General features: G+C 35.3%; 2 protein-coding genes across 7 annotated transcripts in view; one reads left to right on the top strand and one right to left on the bottom strand.

Annotated features, from left to right (window-relative positions):
• Positions 1-23,043, bottom strand: part of MCPH1 (microcephalin 1) — a 126,893-nt gene that overhangs the window by 53,744 nt on the left and 50,106 nt on the right. The gene's annotated exons all lie outside the window — the stretch shown is intronic.
• Positions 1-23,043, top strand: part of ANGPT2 (angiopoietin 2) — a 41,477-nt gene that overhangs the window by 16,907 nt on the left and 1,527 nt on the right. Inside the window, exons 2-8 of one of the 4 annotated variants that reach the window (XM_005506794.3) lie at positions 4,745-4,900; positions 7,012-7,133; positions 8,893-9,125; positions 11,411-11,538; positions 16,713-16,814; positions 17,331-17,497; positions 21,753-21,883. In XM_005506794.3, the coding sequence (XP_005506851.1) occupies positions 4,745-4,900; positions 7,012-7,133; positions 8,893-9,125; positions 11,411-11,538; positions 16,713-16,814; positions 17,331-17,497; positions 21,753-21,883 (1,039 nt within the window). Of the gene's footprint in view, positions 1-4,744; positions 4,901-7,011; positions 7,134-8,892; positions 9,126-11,407; positions 11,539-16,712; positions 16,815-17,330; positions 17,498-21,752; positions 21,884-23,043 lie in introns of all 4 variants that reach the window. The other 3 variants (XM_005506793.3, XM_065056063.1, XM_005506796.3) reach the window with 3 other exon arrangements.

Genomic DNA, 23,043 nt, shown 5'->3' with positions numbered 1-23,043 from the left:
AAAAGTGCATCATCATAACTATATTACAAACTTTAATTGTGAAATAATTTTTTTCAATTTCCCAGCTGTTTTTCCAATTTAAGCATACTCTAAGAGACATGCTTTTTTTCCCATCTGTGCTTTAATTTTTTATATTTACTTTCTTCAAGAATACATGCCAGCCAAAGCCTTACACAAAAAAATAGAATGTTTCTTGAAAAAATCTCACAAAGAATCACTGAAATTATATCAACTAACTATTCCCTCTTTGAAATCTGGAGGTATTATTATCTCTTTTCTTCTCTGCAATTTTCTTATGATGGGATTAATTGATTGACTTACTCCCTCACAAACAGAATTTCTGAAAAAAGATGCATCACTAATAGTCAGCTATTGGGTTTTGACAATTACATTGTCAAAAATAACCATCCTGTACTCAAGGTTAACATATATTAACATTTAAGTCTTATAGCCAGCTATTAATTGAATTAAAAAGAGATTCAAAATTATCTTCCCATAACTAGCCATGTGGAAAAGAAGAAATTTGGCAAATAATCCCTGCTGCATCTTCCAAATTTGAGCAAAATATTGGAGAAGGCAGACATGAGGTTCAAACAAAGTGCCAAGCTTCTGAACTCATGGATAGGGACTGAAGCATTTAATTCCTGTGCCATTCCCTCTTGTCAGTGACTCAAGTCACTCTCCCCTCTTCAGAAATTCTGAGTGTGCTACTGCTTATAAAGGAAGGAGGCTCCTTGGCTAAAGCTGATGAATAGTACTCTGAAAAAAAGTGTGTCACAAAGAACTCCAGTCTTGCAAAACGGCTGCTAATCCTCAGTGTTTTCAGTAAAGCTCTGCCTTGGCTGCCTTAAGTGGAGCCTCTGTTGAAAAAGGTCTTCACCCCCCAGCCAGGGAAAGCCCAGGAGCCTTGCTTTGTGAGGGTTTGCAATGGGAACATGTTCTGCTCTTGCTAAGGTCAGTGGGTGATGATGGGAATTTTGGATGAAAGTAAGTCTTTTGTTCATCTTTGAAGAAAGATGAAAGTAAGCACCTGCCACTAAATATATATATATATATATATATATATATATATATATATAATTGTTAAAAGTCCTATTTTCTACAGTTTTGCATTTTACAATGCAGAAGGAGGTGAATATAAGGAAAAAAAAAATGAGTGTTTATCTTTGTTGAAGTCAGGAAAAGAGATTATACAATATGTACATGCAGAGAATGCACAAAAGTGAGAGTGGATTAGTGAGTATGAAGGAAAGAATAGAAGGGGTCTATGTAGTCATGTTTTGTAGGATGTTTAAGAAAAGAAAAAAAGCATAAGAACCTCCAAAGGCAGTCACTAAGTCAATATAATTTTGGTGCTTCATGTTGCTCTAAATTAGAATAAATGAGACAGATCATGATACTGCCCATAAATTTTAAAATAAATCCCTTTTGATATTCATATTTCATACTTTCAAGTAAGCAGTAATAGCATATGCCCTAAGTTGCTTATTGAATATTTTTAAGTTGAAGAACAGATTTGAAGACAAGCTGTTAAACTGGAGCCAAGGTAATATTTCAATGATTTGGAATGCATCACATGAATGAGATACTATTTGAGAAAAGAGTAGATATTGTAGAGCTTAGATACTTGGCAAAAGGCTTATACTTACAGATATTAAAGACAAATTAACAAAGTGCAGACCTGTGTGTCCAAACAAAACTGCTTTCTAAGGTTGCAAGCATAGTGACAAGGGGTATAAAAATCTGGCAACCAGAACCACCAGATGCCTTAAATTGTAATCACAAGTTTTGCCGCACTGTAATCAGAACAACCTTACGGCTGTGTGTTTCAACTGGGAAATTGCCTAAGCCTACCTTAAAATGTTTATCCTACCTTTAAGCCCAGAATTAACTCATTTTCTAGTAGTGGGTTTTGGAATAGCTCAGTGATAACATTTTCAAAGAAGTCATGCAGTTCTGTAATCCTATTTGCAGACACGACTTTACTCAGATTCTCGTTCTGATCTCTCGCTAAGTGAACAAAGAACCAATCTTGAAGCATGAGGTTTAATATCCAATATTGATCAATCTTTCTTTGTTGAACTATTTATTGCTCCCCCCAGCCCTTTTTTTTTTGTGTGTGTGTGCAGTGGTGGTAGTGGTCAACCTTTTTTCCTAAGTTAAATAAAGACACAATATTTTCAATGATTTCTCATATTGTAGCTCTCTGACACCTGAGATATCTCACTCCTTTTTTCTCTCCATGGCCCTTGTTTTTCCAATGTTCCTTCTAACTGTGGATGTGGGCTGAGTATTCCAGGTGAGGCCATATCTTTCATCTTTATAAAGGCAAAACAATAGTTGACTGTGACACTAAAGCAAATAAAATGCATTCTGGAGTTCTCTCTTGATTTTCTTTTAACAGAGGTGCATTTGAGCAAAGGTCTTTTCCAGTTGTCTACAGTGATGTCCAGTTCTCCAGCTTCAGTTGCTAAAGTTAATTCGGACTCATATAAATTGTTTAATCTGCAGATGTCTATCCTTTTCAGAGGGACACATATTAATTTTTCGTCTCAGTCTTCATCGAATATAATCTAACTTTAGTTACTTATTTTGATCTGTATGAAAACCTTTGGAATTTCACGTCTCCTTGGACTGTAGTGCACTAAATACAATCTTGCTCCACTTTTTAAATTAAATTATCACTGTGCTCTAACATCTCATAGCCTAATCTCCAAGGCCCAAATATATCTTACCATTACTGCAAAATTAAAGGCTGCTGATCTTACTTTAGCAGAAAAGAAGAAGCTGACCTAAAACATGTCACCAAAGTTGTAAAAAAAAAATCCATTTGGTCAAATTAGACGTGTCTCTGGCAGAGAAGCTTTTGAAAACGAGGAATATACTCGAGCAAAAAGTAACACTTAAGAACTGATCCTGTGAATAGGGAAGAACTTGACTTGCCATAGTGTAATGGCAATTGAATAGACCCATGTTAGATTATCGTGCCAAAACCCAGTTGATCGTGTGATCACTTTTAGTATTCAAAAAGGTGATTGTGCAAAAACAACAACCCAAACACAACATCACCAAAACCCCACCTAAGGATTCTCTAAAGGCTACTTTTAAATTCTGGTGGTACATCTGGGAAGCAAGTACACTTGTGCACAGTGTAACAGATGCCCGTCAAAGCCTGTGTCAGATCTGACACCTGTTGCACGTTGCGGTTCATCAGATGCATGGGGAGTATGAGTGAACAAACAAATACTGCTTTGACAGTTTGGTCACACTGGATAAAAAGAAATTATGCTTATTTCAAACTAAGAATATATGTCCAGTTCTAGAAATTTTTACTTCTTACTCCACCCTATTTTTGTCATTTGTCACTTTTCAAAACAAGCTGTGGAGTCAGAAAAACAAAAACCAAAAACCACAACAGTCCTTGCTCAAGAAATATTGAAGGGGGAAACTTTTCCAAGCTGTTTGATCTGGCAATTGATCTTTAGCTGGTCAGAAGTAGAATGGCTATATCTGAACAATGGTTCGACAGAATATTAAATTATAACCCGCTTTTTCTTCACTGCTATGGAAAGTAGCCATACAATAATGATCAAAGCTCCTCCTCACTGCAAACCATCATTCATTTCCAAATAGGATTATCAAAATAATATTTTCAAAAAAATCAAGATATTAACTTGTTTTACCATTTTCCTTAGATTAGGTATTGGTGATGCTTTATAATTTGTGCTTAATGACACTAGCTGTTTATTATTATTATTAGCTAGTATGCTCTTTGTAGGTACAGCATGAAACTCAAAAATTATTGTTTCTCTTGCTAGAACAATGTTGGAGTGAAGTAGAAGTTTGATTCTAGAAAATTTCTCAGTCAACAATAAAAAAATAACCACAGGGCCCAGATTTTTAACAGAGAGGTCAAACACAAGCAATGACTCATGAAAGAAATAGGAAATATTTTCAAATTTATTGAGAAAATTACATTAAGGAAATATGGAGAAAAGTCTGACTGCCTTTGGATAATCCAGACGTGTGGAAAGAAAGACTTCATGAAAGGCTAAATGAATTTTCTCCTTGCTACTAATTTTCTACTTGATTTCCTTGAAAGCAGTGTACTCTGTTATGACTACCGAAAAAAGCCTTATTAGTTTACACATAGAAATGGTTCAGAATCAAGTATTTAAGACAGCTTTTGCATTCCCAAATATTAAGTATTTAGAGTATTTATAGGTTTTCCTACTGTTTCATGTCTTTATTTGAAATTCTCTCTGACAAAAATGTGCACATAAGAGTGTTAAGTGACATCTGACCTCTTCTCTGACTTCTAGACATGTGATGAAATATGCTTTTGAAAATATTTAAGTCTAGATACAGGAAGATGACTAAACTCCTAAGCTTTTGTCTTCCAAAAAATTCCCATCGCTGCTGAAGCTGGTGAAGCTCCTCTGGTGGTTACAACAGTGGGAGCACTGAGGCTTCCAAGTGTCTGCCAGCGTTCTCACCGCTGTGCCTTCTGCTTACCTCCTGCAAATCTCTGTTCCTGCCTTTAGACCACGGGTGGCCATGCATTCCTTGTCCTATTTGCCCTTCCTCTCACAGAGCTTAACATTGGGAAACTTCACACAGATGTGTAACAGACAAGGACAAGGAACAAATTTGTTTAGTGAGGAGGCCAGCAGGCTTACTGTACTACCCCCCCTTCCAACATTTAAAGAATGCAACTATCTTCTCTCTTTCCTTTCCCATGTAGCTTGAGAATTACATCCAAGACAGTATGAAGAAAGAAATGGTAGAGATCCAGCAAACTGCAGTGCAGAACCAGACTGCAGTAATGATTGAAATAGGCACAAACTTACTAAATCAAACAGCTGAACAGACCCGCAAATTAACAGATGTTGAAGCACAAGTAAGTAATGAATTTCAACCTAAAAATGCTTCTACTTCCCAAACACCTACAACTAGACATGTTCAACAATTAGAAGTCAATCATTTTAATCAACAGCTCTACCCAGCTTAGGGAAATATTAGTATTTGGTTCCATTCATTGTTCCATCTCAAGCTCACTGTTGTCACTTGAATGAATTCCATTACAGCAGCATTTGAAGTATCTCCAGCAAGATAATTGTTACATTAATCTTTAAAGATAATGTACTTAAAACTACTATACTATGTGCAAGCATCTGTTGGCTACTAGTATGCTTTTGTACAGGCCTTGTTGTGTATCTCTGTTGATTATTCACCTTTCACCACCAGATCTTAGCTAGAAGAGTTCCTTCAAACTGCCTTTGTTCCATTTACCAGGTCAATTGCTTTTTTACTTTTACTTTTTCTTTTGTATTTTTTAAAACTTCTTATCAAGAAAAATGCTTCTTTTTATGAGTATTTTCACAGATACTATAAGTGAGTTAACAGTTAATTTCCAGCACAATGCACTATGTTACTTTTATTTAACAGAAGGATAAATAAACGACTCAGATACGGATCAAGAAAAAAAGAATTAGGATGAGGCTACTAGGAAAGTATATTCACATAGCAGTAAAGTTGCCTGCTGTACATATTGTTCTCTAATTTATTTCAAACAAACAAAAAAAAGGGTTTATCTTTAACTATTGCTTTAATTGAAAAGCATTAACTACAATAAGACTTTCTGTGAAATAGAACACAGTTTTTAATATGTTCTAAGGACAAGTCAAATCAATGTAGAATGGTATGTATTTGTAGTTTTGCGAACATGGTAGGAAAACTCAGATATGTAATTCCTAACACAAATAATGAATATAGCATGCAGCACATAACATTTTATATAATGCAAATTGCATGCAAACCTAAAATCCTTGTTAGACATTTTACTGTCTGTAGAATTCATCCAATGATTTAAATCACATTTTTTAATCTAAAACAAGCTTTGTGAACTCTTTGATTAAGTGATAGTTCATAGCTCACAGGCATACTGAATTCAACTTTCTCATTATGCAGGATCCCAGTGTTTTGCACATGTTGAGAGAATGTGTTTATTAATTCACAGTAACATCTTTATGGAAATTATTCAATTATTTTCTGCTCAGAGGAAGAAAATCATCACTGTAACTTTCCTTCTCTGCTTGAAATTACTGGTGACTGGGTTAAGAGCTTAATTAGCAACATAAGGAAATTAACCAAACAATTGCTCTCTCAAGGACACTTACTTTTGGCAATAGTTTTCAATTACACTGAAGTGTGAAATCATGTCCTGAATGACTGTTTAACATGAAGGACATGAGTAATCAATTCTTCCTGCCAAGGAAAGCCAGATTCTGCTGGATTAAAAAAAGCTGTTCTAAAACAATGAGAAAATATTTCTAGAAAACATGCCTAAAAGTAATACAATCCGATACAAACTGAAAAGTATCTTCCATATTTCCTAAAATCTGCATTTCTTCATTTAAAGATGCAAATAAATGTAGACAGTAAACAATATGTATAGAAAAGCTAACACTAACATGCAAGGAATGAATCAACAAAAGTGCGGTTCACATGATAAACACTTTAAAATACAATTTGGGATTAAGGAAAATAGCTAAGAGGAAACTGTCTAGTGATTTCAGGACTGGGCCAAGATTTCAACTAGTGAGAGATAAGCAAAGTACTTTCTTTCTACACCAGATTGAGAAAACAACTCAATTTAAGTTATTCTCTGAACAACAACCATGATAGTTCCAGTAATGGAATAAGAATATCATAACAGAGGGCAAGGTATGCCAGCAAAACTAAAACGCACAGTAGCTCTCAGCCATGGATCCGAAACATAGCATACTACTGAAATTTTCTCAATGATATATGGCAGTGTAACAAAAAAGTAGTGTAACTCTGTGTTCTTCTTAATTCTAGTTCTATGAGCATTATTGCTCAAATTAAGTGTTCAAAAACATTTTTTCAATTATAGGCTTAAAGATTTGCATGATTTCACAACATAAATAAATTACAATTTACTTAAAAGAAGAGTATTGATTTTCAAATATTTTTATAACTTTTATTTAGGTATTAAACCAGACAACCAGACTTGAACTTCAGCTTTTGGAACACTCTCTTTCAACAAACAAACTAGAAAGACAGATTTCAGATCAGACGAACGAGATAACTAAATTACAAGAAAAAAACAGGTAAGTTTATTGCTATTCCCTGAAATGACCTTCTAATGGGTTTAAGGATAAATATACTCAAGTAAAAAAAATAGGGCCTTGTACAGAAGCTGCCCACACCCAGCTGTGCTCATTACAAAGGTCATATATTATTGAAGTCCTAGACAATCATGCAAGTTTATTCTTCTTGTGTTCTGTTTATATATAATTCTTCACTATCTAAAGCTTACCTTTTTATGAGGAGCTTAAGGTTCTTAAGCACTAATCAGTACTTCAGTTGTAGCCAATTCATGTTCTTCTTTAGACTTATCCAGATGAAGTTATGGATTATGTAGCTTGACTCAAACTAAGCCAGTGCAACCACATCTCTAAAATTTTATTGCCAGGTAGTACACAGCTATCCTAATACACAATCATGTAATTTCCACAGGTTTTTCTGACATGGTAAGAAAAGTCAACTACTACTCATATTCAATGTTTCTTAACTAATCAATCTTCAGAAATTCAGACTGATCACCAACTGTTACTCTTGTCCATTTCTGCACTCAGCTGTTGGCCAAACGCTCATACCTTTTTCCAGCTAGTTTCATTCTCCTATCACCAGGGTCTTATTTTACTTTTGGCAATAAATAGTTTACAGAGAAATCTAAAAGCAGCAATAACAGTAAATTTTCTCCTTCAAAGCCGTGTTTTTCAATGAGAACCATATGTGCAAAGTGCTTTTTATTTTAAAAGAATTAGCTTTAAAAAAAAGGAGACATGTTTTGACATTTTTGTTCACTACTCTACCGCGTTTATATATGCTCCCTAAAGGTCTTATCTGCCAGCTTAATAAAAACAAGCATCCTTATCAAATGGAAAGCAAAGTAAATACTGAATTTTAAAATGTTACTCTTTTTTTTTTTTTGCATTGGAACTCAGCAGCAGATTTTAGATCACCTTTGTAAAACCCACAGAAACATAAAAGCATTATTTCTCACCAAACAAAAGATGATATGACATTGAGCTAATCTGCTTGGAACACAGTTATAGAGTTCAGGATTTTTTTCAGTTACAGTAATGGATTTTAGGTGAGCTTCTCCTTTCCAGCCATACATCTTTTAACATCAGCTTTTTACGGTCTGCATCAGAACAATTACTAATGAAATAGTTTTCCAGCCAGTTACCTACTCATGCCAGGTCCAGAACGGGAGATGGGTAACGCAACTTCAAGAAACATTTTGCATATTTCCCTGTCTTAAAACTGTAACTTTTTCTTTAAATATATATTTGATTATAATTACAGGACATTTGAAAAATAAATAAGTTCATCTTTAAATAAGTTCCATTTTTAATAGGGTAAAAACATGACATCTTTCACTATTATGCCTAACCTGTGAGCAAATTGTACTCCAGAGACCTTATAGTCATAGGTAACGGATAGTTTGGCTTTGCATCCATATTATACTCCCTGTACTTCTAGTACTACTATCCTTTTTTTCAGGTCCCAACTATACCTTTCCTTTCACAATGCTGAATTATCAAAAACCCCATTGTTACACTTTAAAAGCCTGCAATACAGACTATACTTGATAATATTGTTTATTAATGTACTAATTAGTTGTATAATAAAGCACGTATATCAAACCAAACTCGGCTTTCATCTAGCTTTCTACTGCATGCACAGCACCATGAATGAAGTTGAGTACTTATGAAGAAAGAAACTTCTGCAACAGGCTTGATTCTCTCTACATGAGCCCACAGTTGCTTTTTGAGAGCCTAACTGTAATCTTCTATTTAGCTTTCTAGAAAAAAGAGTTCTTGAGATGGAAGACAAGCACACACTTCAGCTGCAGTCAATAAAAGATGAAAAAGATCAGCTTCAAGTTCTAGTAGCCAAGCAGAATTCTACTATAGAAGAACTAGAAAAGCAGTTAGTTACAGCTACAGTAAACAACTCAGTACTACAAAAACAGCAACATGATCTGATGGAGACTGTTCATAACTTGCTTACTATGATATCTACACCAAACTGTAAGTAAAAGCAGACACGCTTATATCATTTGAGTGACATTCCCTAAGTTGTGTACATTATTATGTCTAAAGTCTTACTACCAGTTTCCTCACACTTCTGCTTCTCAAAAAGCATTTTTTTTTCCATTTAAATTCTACATCTGAGTTAACTAACCTATTTTTAGGGGTGGGGGGAAGAACCACAACATTTATGTGGTTTCTTTCCAACATTTTGCTCATCTTCTGTGGTTTCGATTGGTTTGCCTGCCCATTTCTCCAGTGGTTCAACAAAATCCAGAGATGCCAAGTGTGATTCATCTCACATGGCATTCACTCCTCTGGCAATACCCACCCCCTTGACCACATATCTGGGTTAGGCTGCATGATGTAGATTCGCTTCCTGGCTCACAAAGGTTACTTCTGCCACTGCTCATTTCTTGATGCACACAGAGTTGATCAAAGAAAGGACAAATTATAGTGGCTATTGAAGGCAAAGAAATCAATACTGGCCCAGTTTTTATATGCCCCAAACAGAACGCACCAGTCCAGGGCAGCAGGTGGTCCCAAAAGTCCTCCAGTCTTTTACTGAAGCTTCCCTGTTCATCCTAAAAATCCCTCAACCTAGCAAATTTTACAGGCAATAATCTCACCCCTAAATGCCTGACAGCCCTGCAACAAATCATAGCCACCAAGCATAGCTTCCAAATTTATGCTGATTCATATACTCCATAAAAAACCCACACAAACCATAAAATGAAAGTTATGACTAAACAAATGAACAAATTCCTTCACTTGAATTTCATGTCTGATACGAAACTTTGACAAATTTAGAAGGTATAGTTGTTCTATTAATATCTAAAAGAGTAAGGAATCTGGCATGTTTGCCTGTCAGGTTCTCAGGGCTGGAAACACATGAGCGTATAGAACCTCTAAAAAATGATTTAAAATTAAATACTAGGAAAAATTCAAAACAGTTTTCATAACAACTTAAAAGACAGTATAGATGGGCTACGCTACATCACTGTAAGCTGGATCACAAAAAAGGAAAAGTGTGTTCATAAGTCCTTGCTTTCAATAGTGTTCTAAATAATATGATGTTGTAGGTTTTTCTAAACAAAGTAAATCCCAAGTTTTTTGTCTGAATAACTGACACTGTCCCCTTAAATACCATTACCAAGGCTGTACATGTTCCTGCTGATGTTATCTGCTATGCTAGTGCACAAATAAGTAAACAAGTCAAAGTCATGTTGGCTACAACACTCTTAAACCCAGAGTGGAAAAAATAATGAATGTTTGCCAAAAAGACAAAATTAGCAGGGAAAGCTTCTAAGACCATATACAAACAAAAGAGTGTGGAAAAGCAATTAAAACACTGAACGTGTTATTTTTATATTTAAGGCAAAGCATGTAAACAGGTAAATAATGAATAAGCAACCTAAAAAGAACATAATAAGCAACTGTAATACAAGCATGATTTATATGGCACCTAAAACTTTGTACTAACTGGCTGTGCTTGTTAGATTAAATTAAAAGGGAAAATACACAGAACCAACCCCAAAAGGGTCAAATATGAAATATCAGTCAGCAGGAGAAATGCCAGGAAATTCCAACCTCCGTAGTTAATAAAGAACTGAACAAGAAGATGAGCCTTAGATTGTTCTGTAAAATAAGGAGGCTTAGGCATATTACAATGTATTTTTTACACAAATGAATTCCAGAAGGGATGTTTCTCTAGTGGGCTGGGCTGAGCTACCAGGCTTTTGCTTGGGACATATAAAGTGACTCCTGCTCAGCACAGGGGCAGAAAAACTAGCTAAAACTTTGTAAGAGTAGTTATTCCAGTCAGCTGTATATAAAAGATTTCATAACTCATATGTTATATTTCACAATATTGGAGTACTGGACAAAGGCTGTCATTAGTATAATCAGTTGCTAGTGAGGTATGTTTGTAACAGTAGGTAATGTGGGCAGAGGTTATGATGCATGTAGGAGTTCAGCAAAGGCAATGACTGGAAGCAGAAACTGTTCAGCTGATGAGATGCTGTGTCCTGGGTTTTTTTTATTTAATGTATTCGTAAGTGTCAGCACTTTGCAACCTATCAAGCAACAACGCTCATCAGAATAACATCTCTAAATAATATAAAGTAATAATACACATAATTGATCCTTTGAGCTGTCACTTCTTTCAGGACCAGGCATATTTTTTGGAACTGCAAAGCTTTAAGCTGATTAGATTATTAATTGCTTCTTAGTAACTTTTATTAATCTCCTCTTAATGCCTTCAATTTCTATTGTATCTTTAGCAGCTAAGAACAACTTCATCGCTAAAGAGGAGCAAATCAGCTTCAAAGACTGTGCTGAAGCTTTCAAATCTGGACTGACAACAAGTGGAATCTACACCTTAACAGTTCCAAACACTGCACAAGAAAAGAAGGTAAGATGGCTACCTACGTAGGCATACCCTCTGTTAAAAAGTTATTTGATCTGGTAAATATGCTACTTTAACAGTGAAGTTTATTCCTTATCATGCTTTTTATAAGCATTTCATCACTTATAGATCTGTCTGTCTCACAGGAAGAAGTCCTTTAGGTGAAATCTTGGCTCTATTGAAATGAATGAGCAATTTGTTGTTCACTTCAGTGTGCCAGAATTTCATTCTTTCTTTCCACATAATTAATGCAATTAAAGCAATATAGTACTGTAATTTCTTTATAAAATCTCCAACACAATTGCTCTGCATGATCAGCAATCTCCTGTCTCCTCTAACTTCTTAGTTCTTTCATATGCCCAAGTCCCTTCAGGTGGCAAAAAGAGGAAATGTCAGGGGCATGGAAGAGTACTCATGGTTATGTACTCGTGTAAGCAATCTACTAGTACTGGACTCATGTATGGGGTTCCAGTTCTTTGTTACACAGAGTTTTAAGAGCATTTGTTTAACAATTGTATTAGCAATTAGACCAGCACAATTGACACTGAGTATCAGAGAGGAACTTCCTGGAAAGCGCTGCTCTGATTTAAATAAAAAGTGAGAGTTTACAGTGTTTTCACTATATCAGTTTAAATTCACGTGTGGATTTTTTTCCCCTACTTGTTTAACTGAAATGAACTTCAATGTCAATTTAAGTTAAAGCAATACCCCATACCTCTATAGAAGAGACCTCAAGCTAAAAATGGTACTCAGAGGATGAAACATTGGGTGCCTGACAGAGATGCTCCATCTACTGAAGTAAATAAAATGATAAAGCTTCAGATAGTATAATTCAGTTGAATTGAAACAATCGGTAAAACCTGAAAGTGAGAAAAGTTCCAAGTGGACTGGGAGGATAAAGAGCCAAAATCTGCAGTGAGCATTCTGAGTAACGGGGCTCAAATGATGAACGTTTGTTTCTAACTTTTCAGACACAGCATGCTGAGGAGGCTAAGGGACATTTGAATATAGGCAAAAATGCTTAATATATTTCTTAGACAAACACTACATAATTTTCTAATGTTTTTATTTTATTATTTTATATTGTAGATGTTTCATTACAATAAAATGAAATATTTTATGGGATTCCTAAGGCTCAACTTATATCAGAAATACTTGGGAAAAAAGCTAACAGAAAATGTACAAAAAAAGACAAAAATGAGGGCACATGTGGAAAAGCAATAGGAAAACTTTGACAGAGAAAGTATGTTTCTTTTCTAAGTTTTGACAGAAAAGGTTTAGAAATTAAGTTCACCAGTGACTAGTCTTTGAAGTGCCAGAACTTCATCTAGCCCAAGCCAGACTTTGATCTTTACCCTTACAAAGCTCTCAACTAAAGGAAATAAGCAATTTGTTTGGGTAAGATCTATAAAATACAATGCATAAAACCTGCAATTTTTGCAGATGTCATCTAGAGATGATATTTTTTTTTTTGAGGGGAAAAAAGAGGCTGATTTTCCTTTTGGGTAGACTAGTCTATATTCAATACATCTGTTTTGTGAGAAAAACAGTTATATAAGATGCAATAAAGTGTTTTAATACACATGAAGCAGAATAGTATTTAAGTAGCATAGATATCTACAATCACTTTTAAATGCTTAAGGAGATGCAAGCTACTGCATCTCTAAAGTAATAGATTGCAGCAGTCTCTGTTAGACATCTGAGGAAGGGTTACATTCCTTGAATCTCTTAGTATTACTTGTCTCAAGCATTTACCTTTCGTTTTAATTTTACTATCATATATATTATATAGAGTACGCATTTTTTTCTAAAAGCAAACACAAGTGCATGCCATATTACAGAATGAAAATTTGTCATAAACTCTGACACTGCAATTTCAAAGCCATAAATGTTAAGGCAATTTATGTGATATGAGAAGTCAGAATAATGCACATTTCTACAAAACTAAAACCTACCAAAATATTATTTCCCTGAAACAAAAACACAATTGGAAATTTGCTAGACTAGAAAATATTAAATGCTTTACATTTGAACATGAAAGCTTAAAACACTTTGCAAAAATACTCATTTTAATAACTGACTAGGTTAAAAATGTAATTAAAGTGTAAAAATCTAATTAAATTACTAATTCATTTAATAATATGAAAGAATTTTAGTCTTATTCTGCCCACTGCATATAGAACACAAAAGACACCTAAAAAGACAGCGAAGGTTTTGCTTACTATATGACATGAAAAATAAGAGACAAAAACGTTTTAATCTGGTGCAAGTTTTTTATACAAATATAAATGCACAAGAGGAGTTGTCAAGGGAAGTGAAGGTTTAGGGATAATCAACACGTTACACCATTGTCAACTGTTTATGATGTGGATGACCACTCGGACCAGGAAACAGAATGACCTTTTTTATTTGCCAAAGTGCTGCACTACTGTTTATGTTTTTGTCTTTTCCTCTTGTAACACCTTCTGACCTCCCAACAGGCTTATAAACAACTTCTGTGTAATCTGTAACCGACCCCACTTTACTAGTTTGTCTTCCATCATAATCCAAAACTAAAGAATTGCATATGAGAGCTGAGAGGAAAACAATTATTTCATTCCATTAATATTTTCAAGCTTTCAAGCTTTCCTGTTCTGCACCAGGACAAAAGCTAAGTCCTTTCAAAAACACAGAGGAAAAACAGCCAAAGACTGCTGACGTGAGGAAAAATGGCAGAGGCGAACCCATGAAAAGTCAACAGATTCATGTTTACAGCAGTTATCTGAACCAATTAACCTCCTGGTCCTAACCAGGCAGAATAGTTGAGTCTGGATGACCCTAATACATTAGCTCACAATTATTACCAACACATTACCTCAAAACTTAAAATACTTGCTGAAGCATCGTCTGAGCTCTCCCCTATTTCTACCTCTGTTGAGCTGAATTTTCATCCCAGAATCAACACACATTCCAAGATGAGGCCCCTTTAACCAAAACTTTATTGCAGAAAGTGATTTGGGCAAGTCTGAATTTACCAACAAAAAAGGGGTTGCATAACTTTCCTAAAAAATGGTCATTCAGACAACTAGATAGAGATTTCAAAAGGAGCCCAAGCCATTGACTGTGTGTCTAAAATACATATACACAAATAGTTTCCAAGCCCAAGCATTAAAAAAGAGCATATGTGTAGCTTCTCCGATACAATCAGAGGTCAGATGAGGGATTTTTTGTGAATTTCAAGAGTGTCGTCATCTGTCTTTTTCACTGGTAACTGGTACTAGGTTAAATTACATTATAAACCACATGTGTAGTTATTTTTTTTCCAGAACGAGAAAACTAAGACTGCAATTCTTATCTAGTCACATCTCTAGGAGCTAAAGATAGCAGAACACAAAATCATTGAGCATCATGACTCAAAAGTGTTCAGACAACAGCCAAAAGTGATGCAAAGAGAAACTGCACAGAGGCGCTAACAGCACTTGCTTTGGTATAAAAACTGTAGTGGATCTTCATCCTAATAGCTCAGCCAGAGCCTTACCACTCAGAAAGTAGGTCTGAAAACACACCTCAAATACCCTAAGGTACAAGACAAAAAGATACTTGTTCTGAAAGTCAACTTTCTAGACAGTGAAGGCATCAAACTGATGGCTTATGTGCTTATAATCCTTGGAAAAGGGGCCACTTCTGGTTACACGTACCTTATGGCATTTTCAAAAATACAGTGCTGATCTTTAGCTGAAGGTGAAAAATATAAAGAGCTGACCTTAGCCCTCCCAGTGCTACAACTGCTAGAACTGTAAGTACTGGAGCAGTTCACAAGATAAATCAAATATTCCCCTTGACAATTTGTTGTAATTTGAGAGGCTAATCTCTTTATTCTTTTTGGCATCTGTTTGAAGACTCCTGCTGCCTGCCTAATCTTGGTATCTATTTTTACTAGTTTTATGAAATGTTACATTTCTTCCTTTTGAATATAATACCTAGGCTAGGCTGAAAGGTCAAAAGAGTTCTGTTCTAGTAATGAGTGTTACAGAGAGCCTCATATGCTTATCATTTTACTGGAGAATAGAGACTTTTTTTTTTTAAAGAAGCTATAGTTCAAATAAATGCCTCCTCTCCCCTCGTCTTTCACATAAATTATGAAGAAATTGTTCCCTCTGCAGACTGACACAGCAATTTACTGTGTTTATTTTAAACTAAGCAAATCCTTTCCTTAATCTTAATTTTACTGAATAGGCTATCTCCATCCTTAAAATTACTTATGAATATACACCATTCACTTAAATATTTTTAATTAAAAGTAATGAAAGTACATCAACTTATTAATAATTTTCTGTAATCTTTACTGCCATTTTTCTTCATTGACTTTATTCTTTCCTAAATTAAAAATGAAGTGTATGTGTAAATTTGAAGTTCTAGTTTTATAGTAAATATTTTCATGTTGTTTAGTCAGATAATTGATTTCTAGGTAAATGATCTGAAAAGCAAAGGAATCACTCTATGAGCAGAGCTGAGTATGTGAGGCCTTGAAAGAGCCTGAAAGCAAAATGTTTCACTGGATGATGCTTACTCGATAGGTGGCGAAATAATTTTCACCTTTTAACTAGTTCAAGGGCGCAAGTGCACAACCACAAAGTACGGCAGTTAGAAACTATACACTGAAATCTCAAACAGTAATCTTCTCATCTTTTAAAACATTTACTATGACAGTAGAGGGAGATGATCTGACAAGTACACTCCCTTTGCCTATGCCACGCTTTCCACCCAAGAAAGAAAAGGATTTCCCTTTCCAAGGGCATAAAACTGGCATCTTTTAGAAGCACTTAGAGATGGCTGACATGAAATTTTTTGATGTGGAAAAATTATAATCCCAAATTTACACAAACTTTATGAAATTGCTACTGATAGAAAAAACCTACATGAGATTTTGATGGACTTCTCTTCTTCAACTTCTTACTATGTTTCTCAGTTCCTACTAAATCGCTTCTCCCTTCGGGAACAAATCTGCAGTACCTCAGCACTGCACAAGCACAACTGATTTGTACGAAAGCTGTGAAAAACATAACTTTTAGTTTAACAGACATTTTGCACTTGTACATTTTGAAACTTGCCTCTATACAGAATTATGCAAAGTGCATGCTTTGTGTTGTTGTTTCCATGTGACTTCATGCACTTACGCTGTTCCATGCTTACTCTGGTAGGCCTACTGTGACATGGAAACTGGTGGAGGAGGTTGGACGGTCATTCAGAAGCGTGAAGATGGCAGCGTGGACTTTCACCGGACATGGAAAGAGTACAAGATGGTACACAATATTTTCTGAAGCCTTAATATTATTTTGTTGTTATTATCTGAGATCCGATACAATAAAGTGATATTAATAGCATCCTTAGAAAGTAAGCAGGTTTTAGAAGTTGTCTTTGTGCTTAGATGTTAATTTAGAAAATGTCAGAGTAGTGGAAGTTGTTTGCCTAAGCAGACTTGCAAGTGTGATGTTTGTTTTTAGAGGAACCTCACTTTTCTTTAATCAACTGTTCCATGATATGCCATGATATTTATATTTGTGTTTCTAGTGGCAACAGGAGAAACTTCTCCAAATCTACTAAATAATATTGATTCATTATTTCAGATTCCAGAGTTTGTCTTTGCTGAAATTAGCTTTTTGAAATATTACAGATGTATAACCCCTCACAGACACAGTAAAATTCTTAGTTGACAGACTGAAAACTATTAAACTTAAAAACTGATAAAGTGACCATTTCAAACTTGAAGAAAAAAAAAAACAAAACAAAGTTATTTAAATATACAACTTGAATTACAGGGATTTGGCGATCCTGCTGGGGAGTACTGGCTGGGAAATGAGTTTGTTTCTCAGCTGACTAATCAGAAGCGTTATGTTCTCAAAATACACCTGAAAGACTGGGAAGGAAATGAGGCATATTCATTATATGACCACTTCTCTCTAGCAAGTGAAGAACTAAAATACAGGTAAGCAGAAAAATCAGATCTGAATTAAAAATTATGTAGTAAAAACCATTATAGACTATGTAGATGCATGACCTTCTTTCGTATGAAATATGACATTTTTTCATTTCACTCAGAAAACATTTACTCCATTTTTCACCTATTGCCTTAACCAGTTTTAGCAATCATTTTTTTCCCAACAGAGAGAATGTATGTTTTACTAGTGCACACTGGGTGAGTGTAATACACAAGATGCACAAAGATAACAAATGGTATAGCACATTATAGGATAAGATACATGTGCCAATATAGTGAATGGCAGTGCAGTCTTCAGGGCAATAGGAACCTGTCTGCAATTCCTATTGAATCCTAATTCCAGGCAATAAATACATTTCTGGAAGGTGGATGACTAAGATGAGTAATACTGCAAGGAGATTTTCCACTTAAGTCAGTGGCTAGTAGGAGCTGTTCTGTCATCATGAAGAGCACACTGAGGTAATGCTGCCATCTCCTTCTGTGACCCACTGGCTTGGATTCTCAAAGAATAGCATTCCTACCTGTGAAAATGAAGCTACTAGCTAATGTCCAGTCTCACCCCCTATAAACTTGCAAATCAAAGTGCTAGATTTTAGTGGAACTATTACTTACGCTCCCATCATTCTGTAAAATATAAAGCTTCAAAATTGCTTCTTACATATTTGGTTAGAATAGGAAATGACATACATTTAAAATAAATACTTGGTACATAAACATTACCATAGTATTATACATTTTAAGTAGTAACATAGTATTATACTTTTTGAAAAAGCATCAGTCACAGCTGAAATATATGGGCTGGTCAGTTCATACTTCATTCTCCGGGCTCTCTTTAAATATAGTAGGTATTGTTTGATCGGTTATAGAAAAAAATAGAGACTCTACAATATAGCAGATGCTTTCCTACTACATGGTCCAGGAAATGTTTCTTTTTAAGAATCTTACAGATTCATGGAGATTTGGGTGACTGGACAGAAAAATTGCCTAAATTTAGATTAATTTTTCCAAAAGTTTTAGTAACTACTTTTTGTAAACAAAGTAAATCTGACACTCAAGAGAGTTGATGCTGTTACTTCAACTCAAGTCTAACATGCAAAGCGATCCAAAACTACCAGCATCTCCCTCCCCCAAAACATTAGATCTTAATGCCTGAGTAGTATACAGTTGTCTCAACTCCAAAGAAAATATTTTTTCATCTGGAAACAGTCAGAATCTACAACAGAGATTTTTTTAAAATAATGCTTTAAAATACTTATAAAGGCAACCTTTGCAAAATGGATCATTACCCTTGTACAGTTACAGTACTAAAAAATAATTACTGAAAATGAAGATGGTTGTCTGGAAACAGATACTTTATTTTAAAATGCAACCAAACATGGAATGCATCGTAGAATGCAGTGGTTTAGAGAATACATTTAACATTATGAAAAAGAAAAAAAACTAAGAAAGTATTCAATTAAGAGCAACTTTCATTGCATTAAAACATTAGTCCATTCTGAATTCTGGAAAGATTATGCGTTGGGTTAAAGAACTGAATATTCATATTCTTATAAAAATTTGGATCAGAGTGAACTTCACTTGAATCAAACTTCCTGATCTCAAGCTATAAGGTCAGGCCAGGTTGCTCAGGGCTTTATGCAGTTGGGTCTTTATAACCTCCAAAGATGGAGACTGCACAACCTGTTCTACTGCTTGTGTGTATTCATGGTGAAAAAGGTTTTACTGATATTCAGTCAGAACTTCTCATTTCAACTTACATCTACTGTCTCTCACCTTCTGTTAGGCTAAGCCATTCTGGCAAAAATTGAGTAATAATAATAATAAAGGAATAATACTCTGTTTATATTAGACTTCAAATAATAATTGAAAATCAAGCCTAGGCTCATACATTATCCTTGAAACCTTTAATACCATTTATGTTAGAAATTGGCTTACATAATTTTGAACTTATCTTAAGTAAAACCACAATATTTAACTTTTGGAAAGAGATTTTTGAGAAATTCTGTAATGAGCTGATCTTTTGAAACCTAAATGAATAAAAAATTTATACATTTTTAATGTTTTCAAATAGAGAAAATAAAATGGGTTAAAATAACCTGTTAAACTACCAAAGACAACTTCTATCATAAGCAGAGAATTACATGCAAGATGAAGACTGATTGTGGGACAAGTTGGTTCTCACAGAGGCAGATGTCCTTGTTAAACAAACAGAGTATCTCTGAGATACTCTATGAGCTATTTGATACAGAAATGTAATTACTAAAGAGATACTGTGGGAGCAGAGGGTTCAAGTCCTTCCAATCCAATGTAACACAGTAATAGCTGTATAATCCCCCCCCCCCAGTTTGGTGCCCTGTGTCTCTCCCCACTGAGACCGCATCTGCAGCTGTATGAGCAGATCCAGAAAGCAGCAGCCTCACTGACAGCTCACCTTGCCAGGGAACTGAAGTAAACTCAAATACCTCTGTTTTCCTTAATCTCTTTATCAATGATCTGTATGAGGGGATCGAGTGCACCCTCAGTAAGTTTGCAGATGACACCAAGTTGGATGGGAGTGTTGATCTGCTAGAGGGTAGAAAGATTCCACAGAGGGGTCTGGACTGGCTGGATTGTTGGGCTGAGGCCAGTTGTATGAGGTTTAACAAGGCCAAGTACCAGGTCCTGCACTTGGGTCACAACAACCCCAGGCAGTTCTACAGGCTGGGGAAGAGTGGCTGGAAAGCTGCCTGGCAGACATGGATCTGGGGGTGTTGATTGACAGCGGGCTGAATATGAGCCAGCAGTGTGCCCAGGTGGCCAGAAAGGCCAACAGCATCCTGGCTTGTATAAGGAATAGTGTGACCAGCAGGACTAGGGATAGGTACTGGAACAGGCTCCCAGGGAGATGTCACGGCCCCAAGCCTGGCAGTGTTCAAGAAGAGACTGGACAACGCCCTCAGACACGTGGTGTGAACTGTGGCGTTGTCATATGCAGGGACAGGAGTTGGACTCAGTAATCCTTGTCGGTCCCTTCCAACTAAGGACCTTCTATGATTCTAGGGAAGTGATTGTTTGCCCTGTACTTGGTGTTGGTGAAGCCTCATCTTGAATACTGTGTTCAGCTTTGGGCCCCTCACTACAAGAAAAACATTGAGTTGCTGGAGAGGGTGCAGAGGAGGGCAATAATGCTGGTGAGGGGCCTGGAGCACAAATCCGATGAGGAGCAGTTGAGGGAACTGGGGCTGTTTAGCCTGGAGAAAAGGAGGCTGAGGGTAGACCATATCGCTATCTGCAACTACCTGAAAGGAGGTTGTAGCATGGAGGGTGTTGGTCTCTTCTCCCAAGTAGCAAGTGATAGGACAAGAGGAAATGGCCTCAAGTTGCATGAGGGAAGGTTTAGATTAGATATTAGGAAATATTTCTTCACAGGCTGCCCACGGAAGTGGTTGAGTCACCATCCCTGGAGGTATTTAAAAGATGCATAGATGTAACACTTAGGGACATTGTTTAGTGGTGAACTTGGCAGTGTTAGGTTAGTGGTTGGACTTGATGATCTTAAGCGTGTTTTCTAACCTAAATGACTCAATGATTCTATGGTAATATATATAATATAATATAATATAATATAATATAATATAATATAATATAATATAATATAATATAATATAATATAATATAATATAATATAATATAATATAATATGGTAATATATAAACAACACAAAAAGGAAGAGTAATTAAGAAAATGGAAATACTGAGAAACTCCTAAAATTTCAGTTACTAGTTGGTAATAAGTAGTCCAGGTAATGCTATTATCTCTCACAGATGCAATGTTGTAATGCTACATTGCTACATTGCCATGCTGTGCTAACAGCTAAATACAAATCAAAAAAGTTTAATCCCAAACTTCTGAACTCAATTTAAAAAAAATAACTGCACACAGCATACTTAAAATATTAGAAATGCATGATATACACAAAAAATTCCAGGAGTTATTATGTGCCTGCTCTCATTTTCTTCTAATATGATATGAACAAAACAGTCATCTTTACAAATGTGAAGGCTTTTCATTAGAATATTGTGCTGACCATTTCTGCTCGAATGAAAACATTATGCTGCAAAACAGCTTACAACAGTATATTGGCCAGAAGAGAATGGAATTATTGGAACAGGATATTTATTGCAAACTATTCCATCATTATTTTGCAGATCAACTACCATTAACTTCCATGTAATAACTGTTTTTCCATTCCTCACTTCTACAGGATCTACCTTAAAGGACTTACTGGGACAGCAGGCAAAATAAGTAGTATAAGCCAACCAGGAAATGATTTTAGCACAAAGGATGCAGACAATGACAAATGTATTTGCAAATGTTCACAAATGCTAACAGGAGGTAGGAATGTTTTTTTGTTTCTCAGTCTTCCTATTTTTATTGGCACCAAAATAGTCTATGAGATAAATAGTGATAATTTTGACAGTAAATTTTGACTATTGAAGAAGTCCAAAACTCACACATAGAAACTCTAGTATGGTGACTCAAAGTGATATTTTATCATTTGACAAAGGTTAAAATAAAACAAGAGAAATTAAAACGGGGAAAAAGAAAAAAAACAGTCTCGCAAAAGTTGGGATACAAAAAGTGTGTAATTGTGGAACTAAGTAGAGCAACAGCTGATTCTTCCAAGGAATGAGATAACATAGTCTCAGAGATCAAAATATTCAGCTCCCCCAAAAAACTTGTTTTACAGATTCATTTGGTCAGTGAAACGTTGTATACTGTACATGTTGCAGAAGGGTACAAGTATTTAATTCCGTATTTCAATACAGTTATGAAATGGCAAAACAGAAATTTAAGATACAACACATATATGAGATGTCCACATTTTTTCTAAGGATGCTCACTGGTTATTCGATTTTTAGGTGATATTTATATCTTGAACTACACAACCTATCCTAGAATTTGTCAATCGACAGTTCCACATTCTGAAATGTAAACAGCTGCTTTGTAAATTTGACTTATTTTCCTTTTGTCTCTTAAGGAATGGTTTGCTTCCCTATAGCACAAGTTGAAAGATAAAAGGAAACTTCAGTTTATCTAAAAGGATAATTGGATTACTGCCTTGCAAAACAGAATGTACACATTATCACCATCATAACAGAAGTATAAAAATATTATCTTATGAATAAAAATAAATTTTCCTTATGACCTACTAACAGGTCAGGACCATAAGGATACAAAATAAGTTTGGGCTGCTTTTTTTCTCCTTTTCCTTCTTACTAAGATTCAGCACAGAGGTTTTGAACTGATCTGCACAGGGAACTGAAACAGATAACTGAATTAATCCTCTAAAAACAATTAAGAAAGGAATTTAAATCTGTGAAGAACAGTGATCTACCAGAGTAGATAAAACCCAAAAACTACTCCGTATCTTTATAGTTCAAGTCAAGTTCTGCCCTGAGACCGTCAACAATAATATTTGATATTGATAATAAATTAAACTTGATTGAAGACCTTCCCTTCTCAATTTTCAACTACTATGTATTACATAAGCT

Source organism: Columba livia, chromosome 3 (genome assembly GCF_036013475.1).
Source record: "Columba livia isolate bColLiv1 breed racing homer chromosome 3, bColLiv1.pat.W.v2, whole genome shotgun sequence".
Taxonomy (NCBI): domain Eukaryota; kingdom Metazoa; phylum Chordata; class Aves; order Columbiformes; family Columbidae; genus Columba; species Columba livia.
This window is presented reverse-complemented; position numbering and strand designations above follow the sequence as displayed.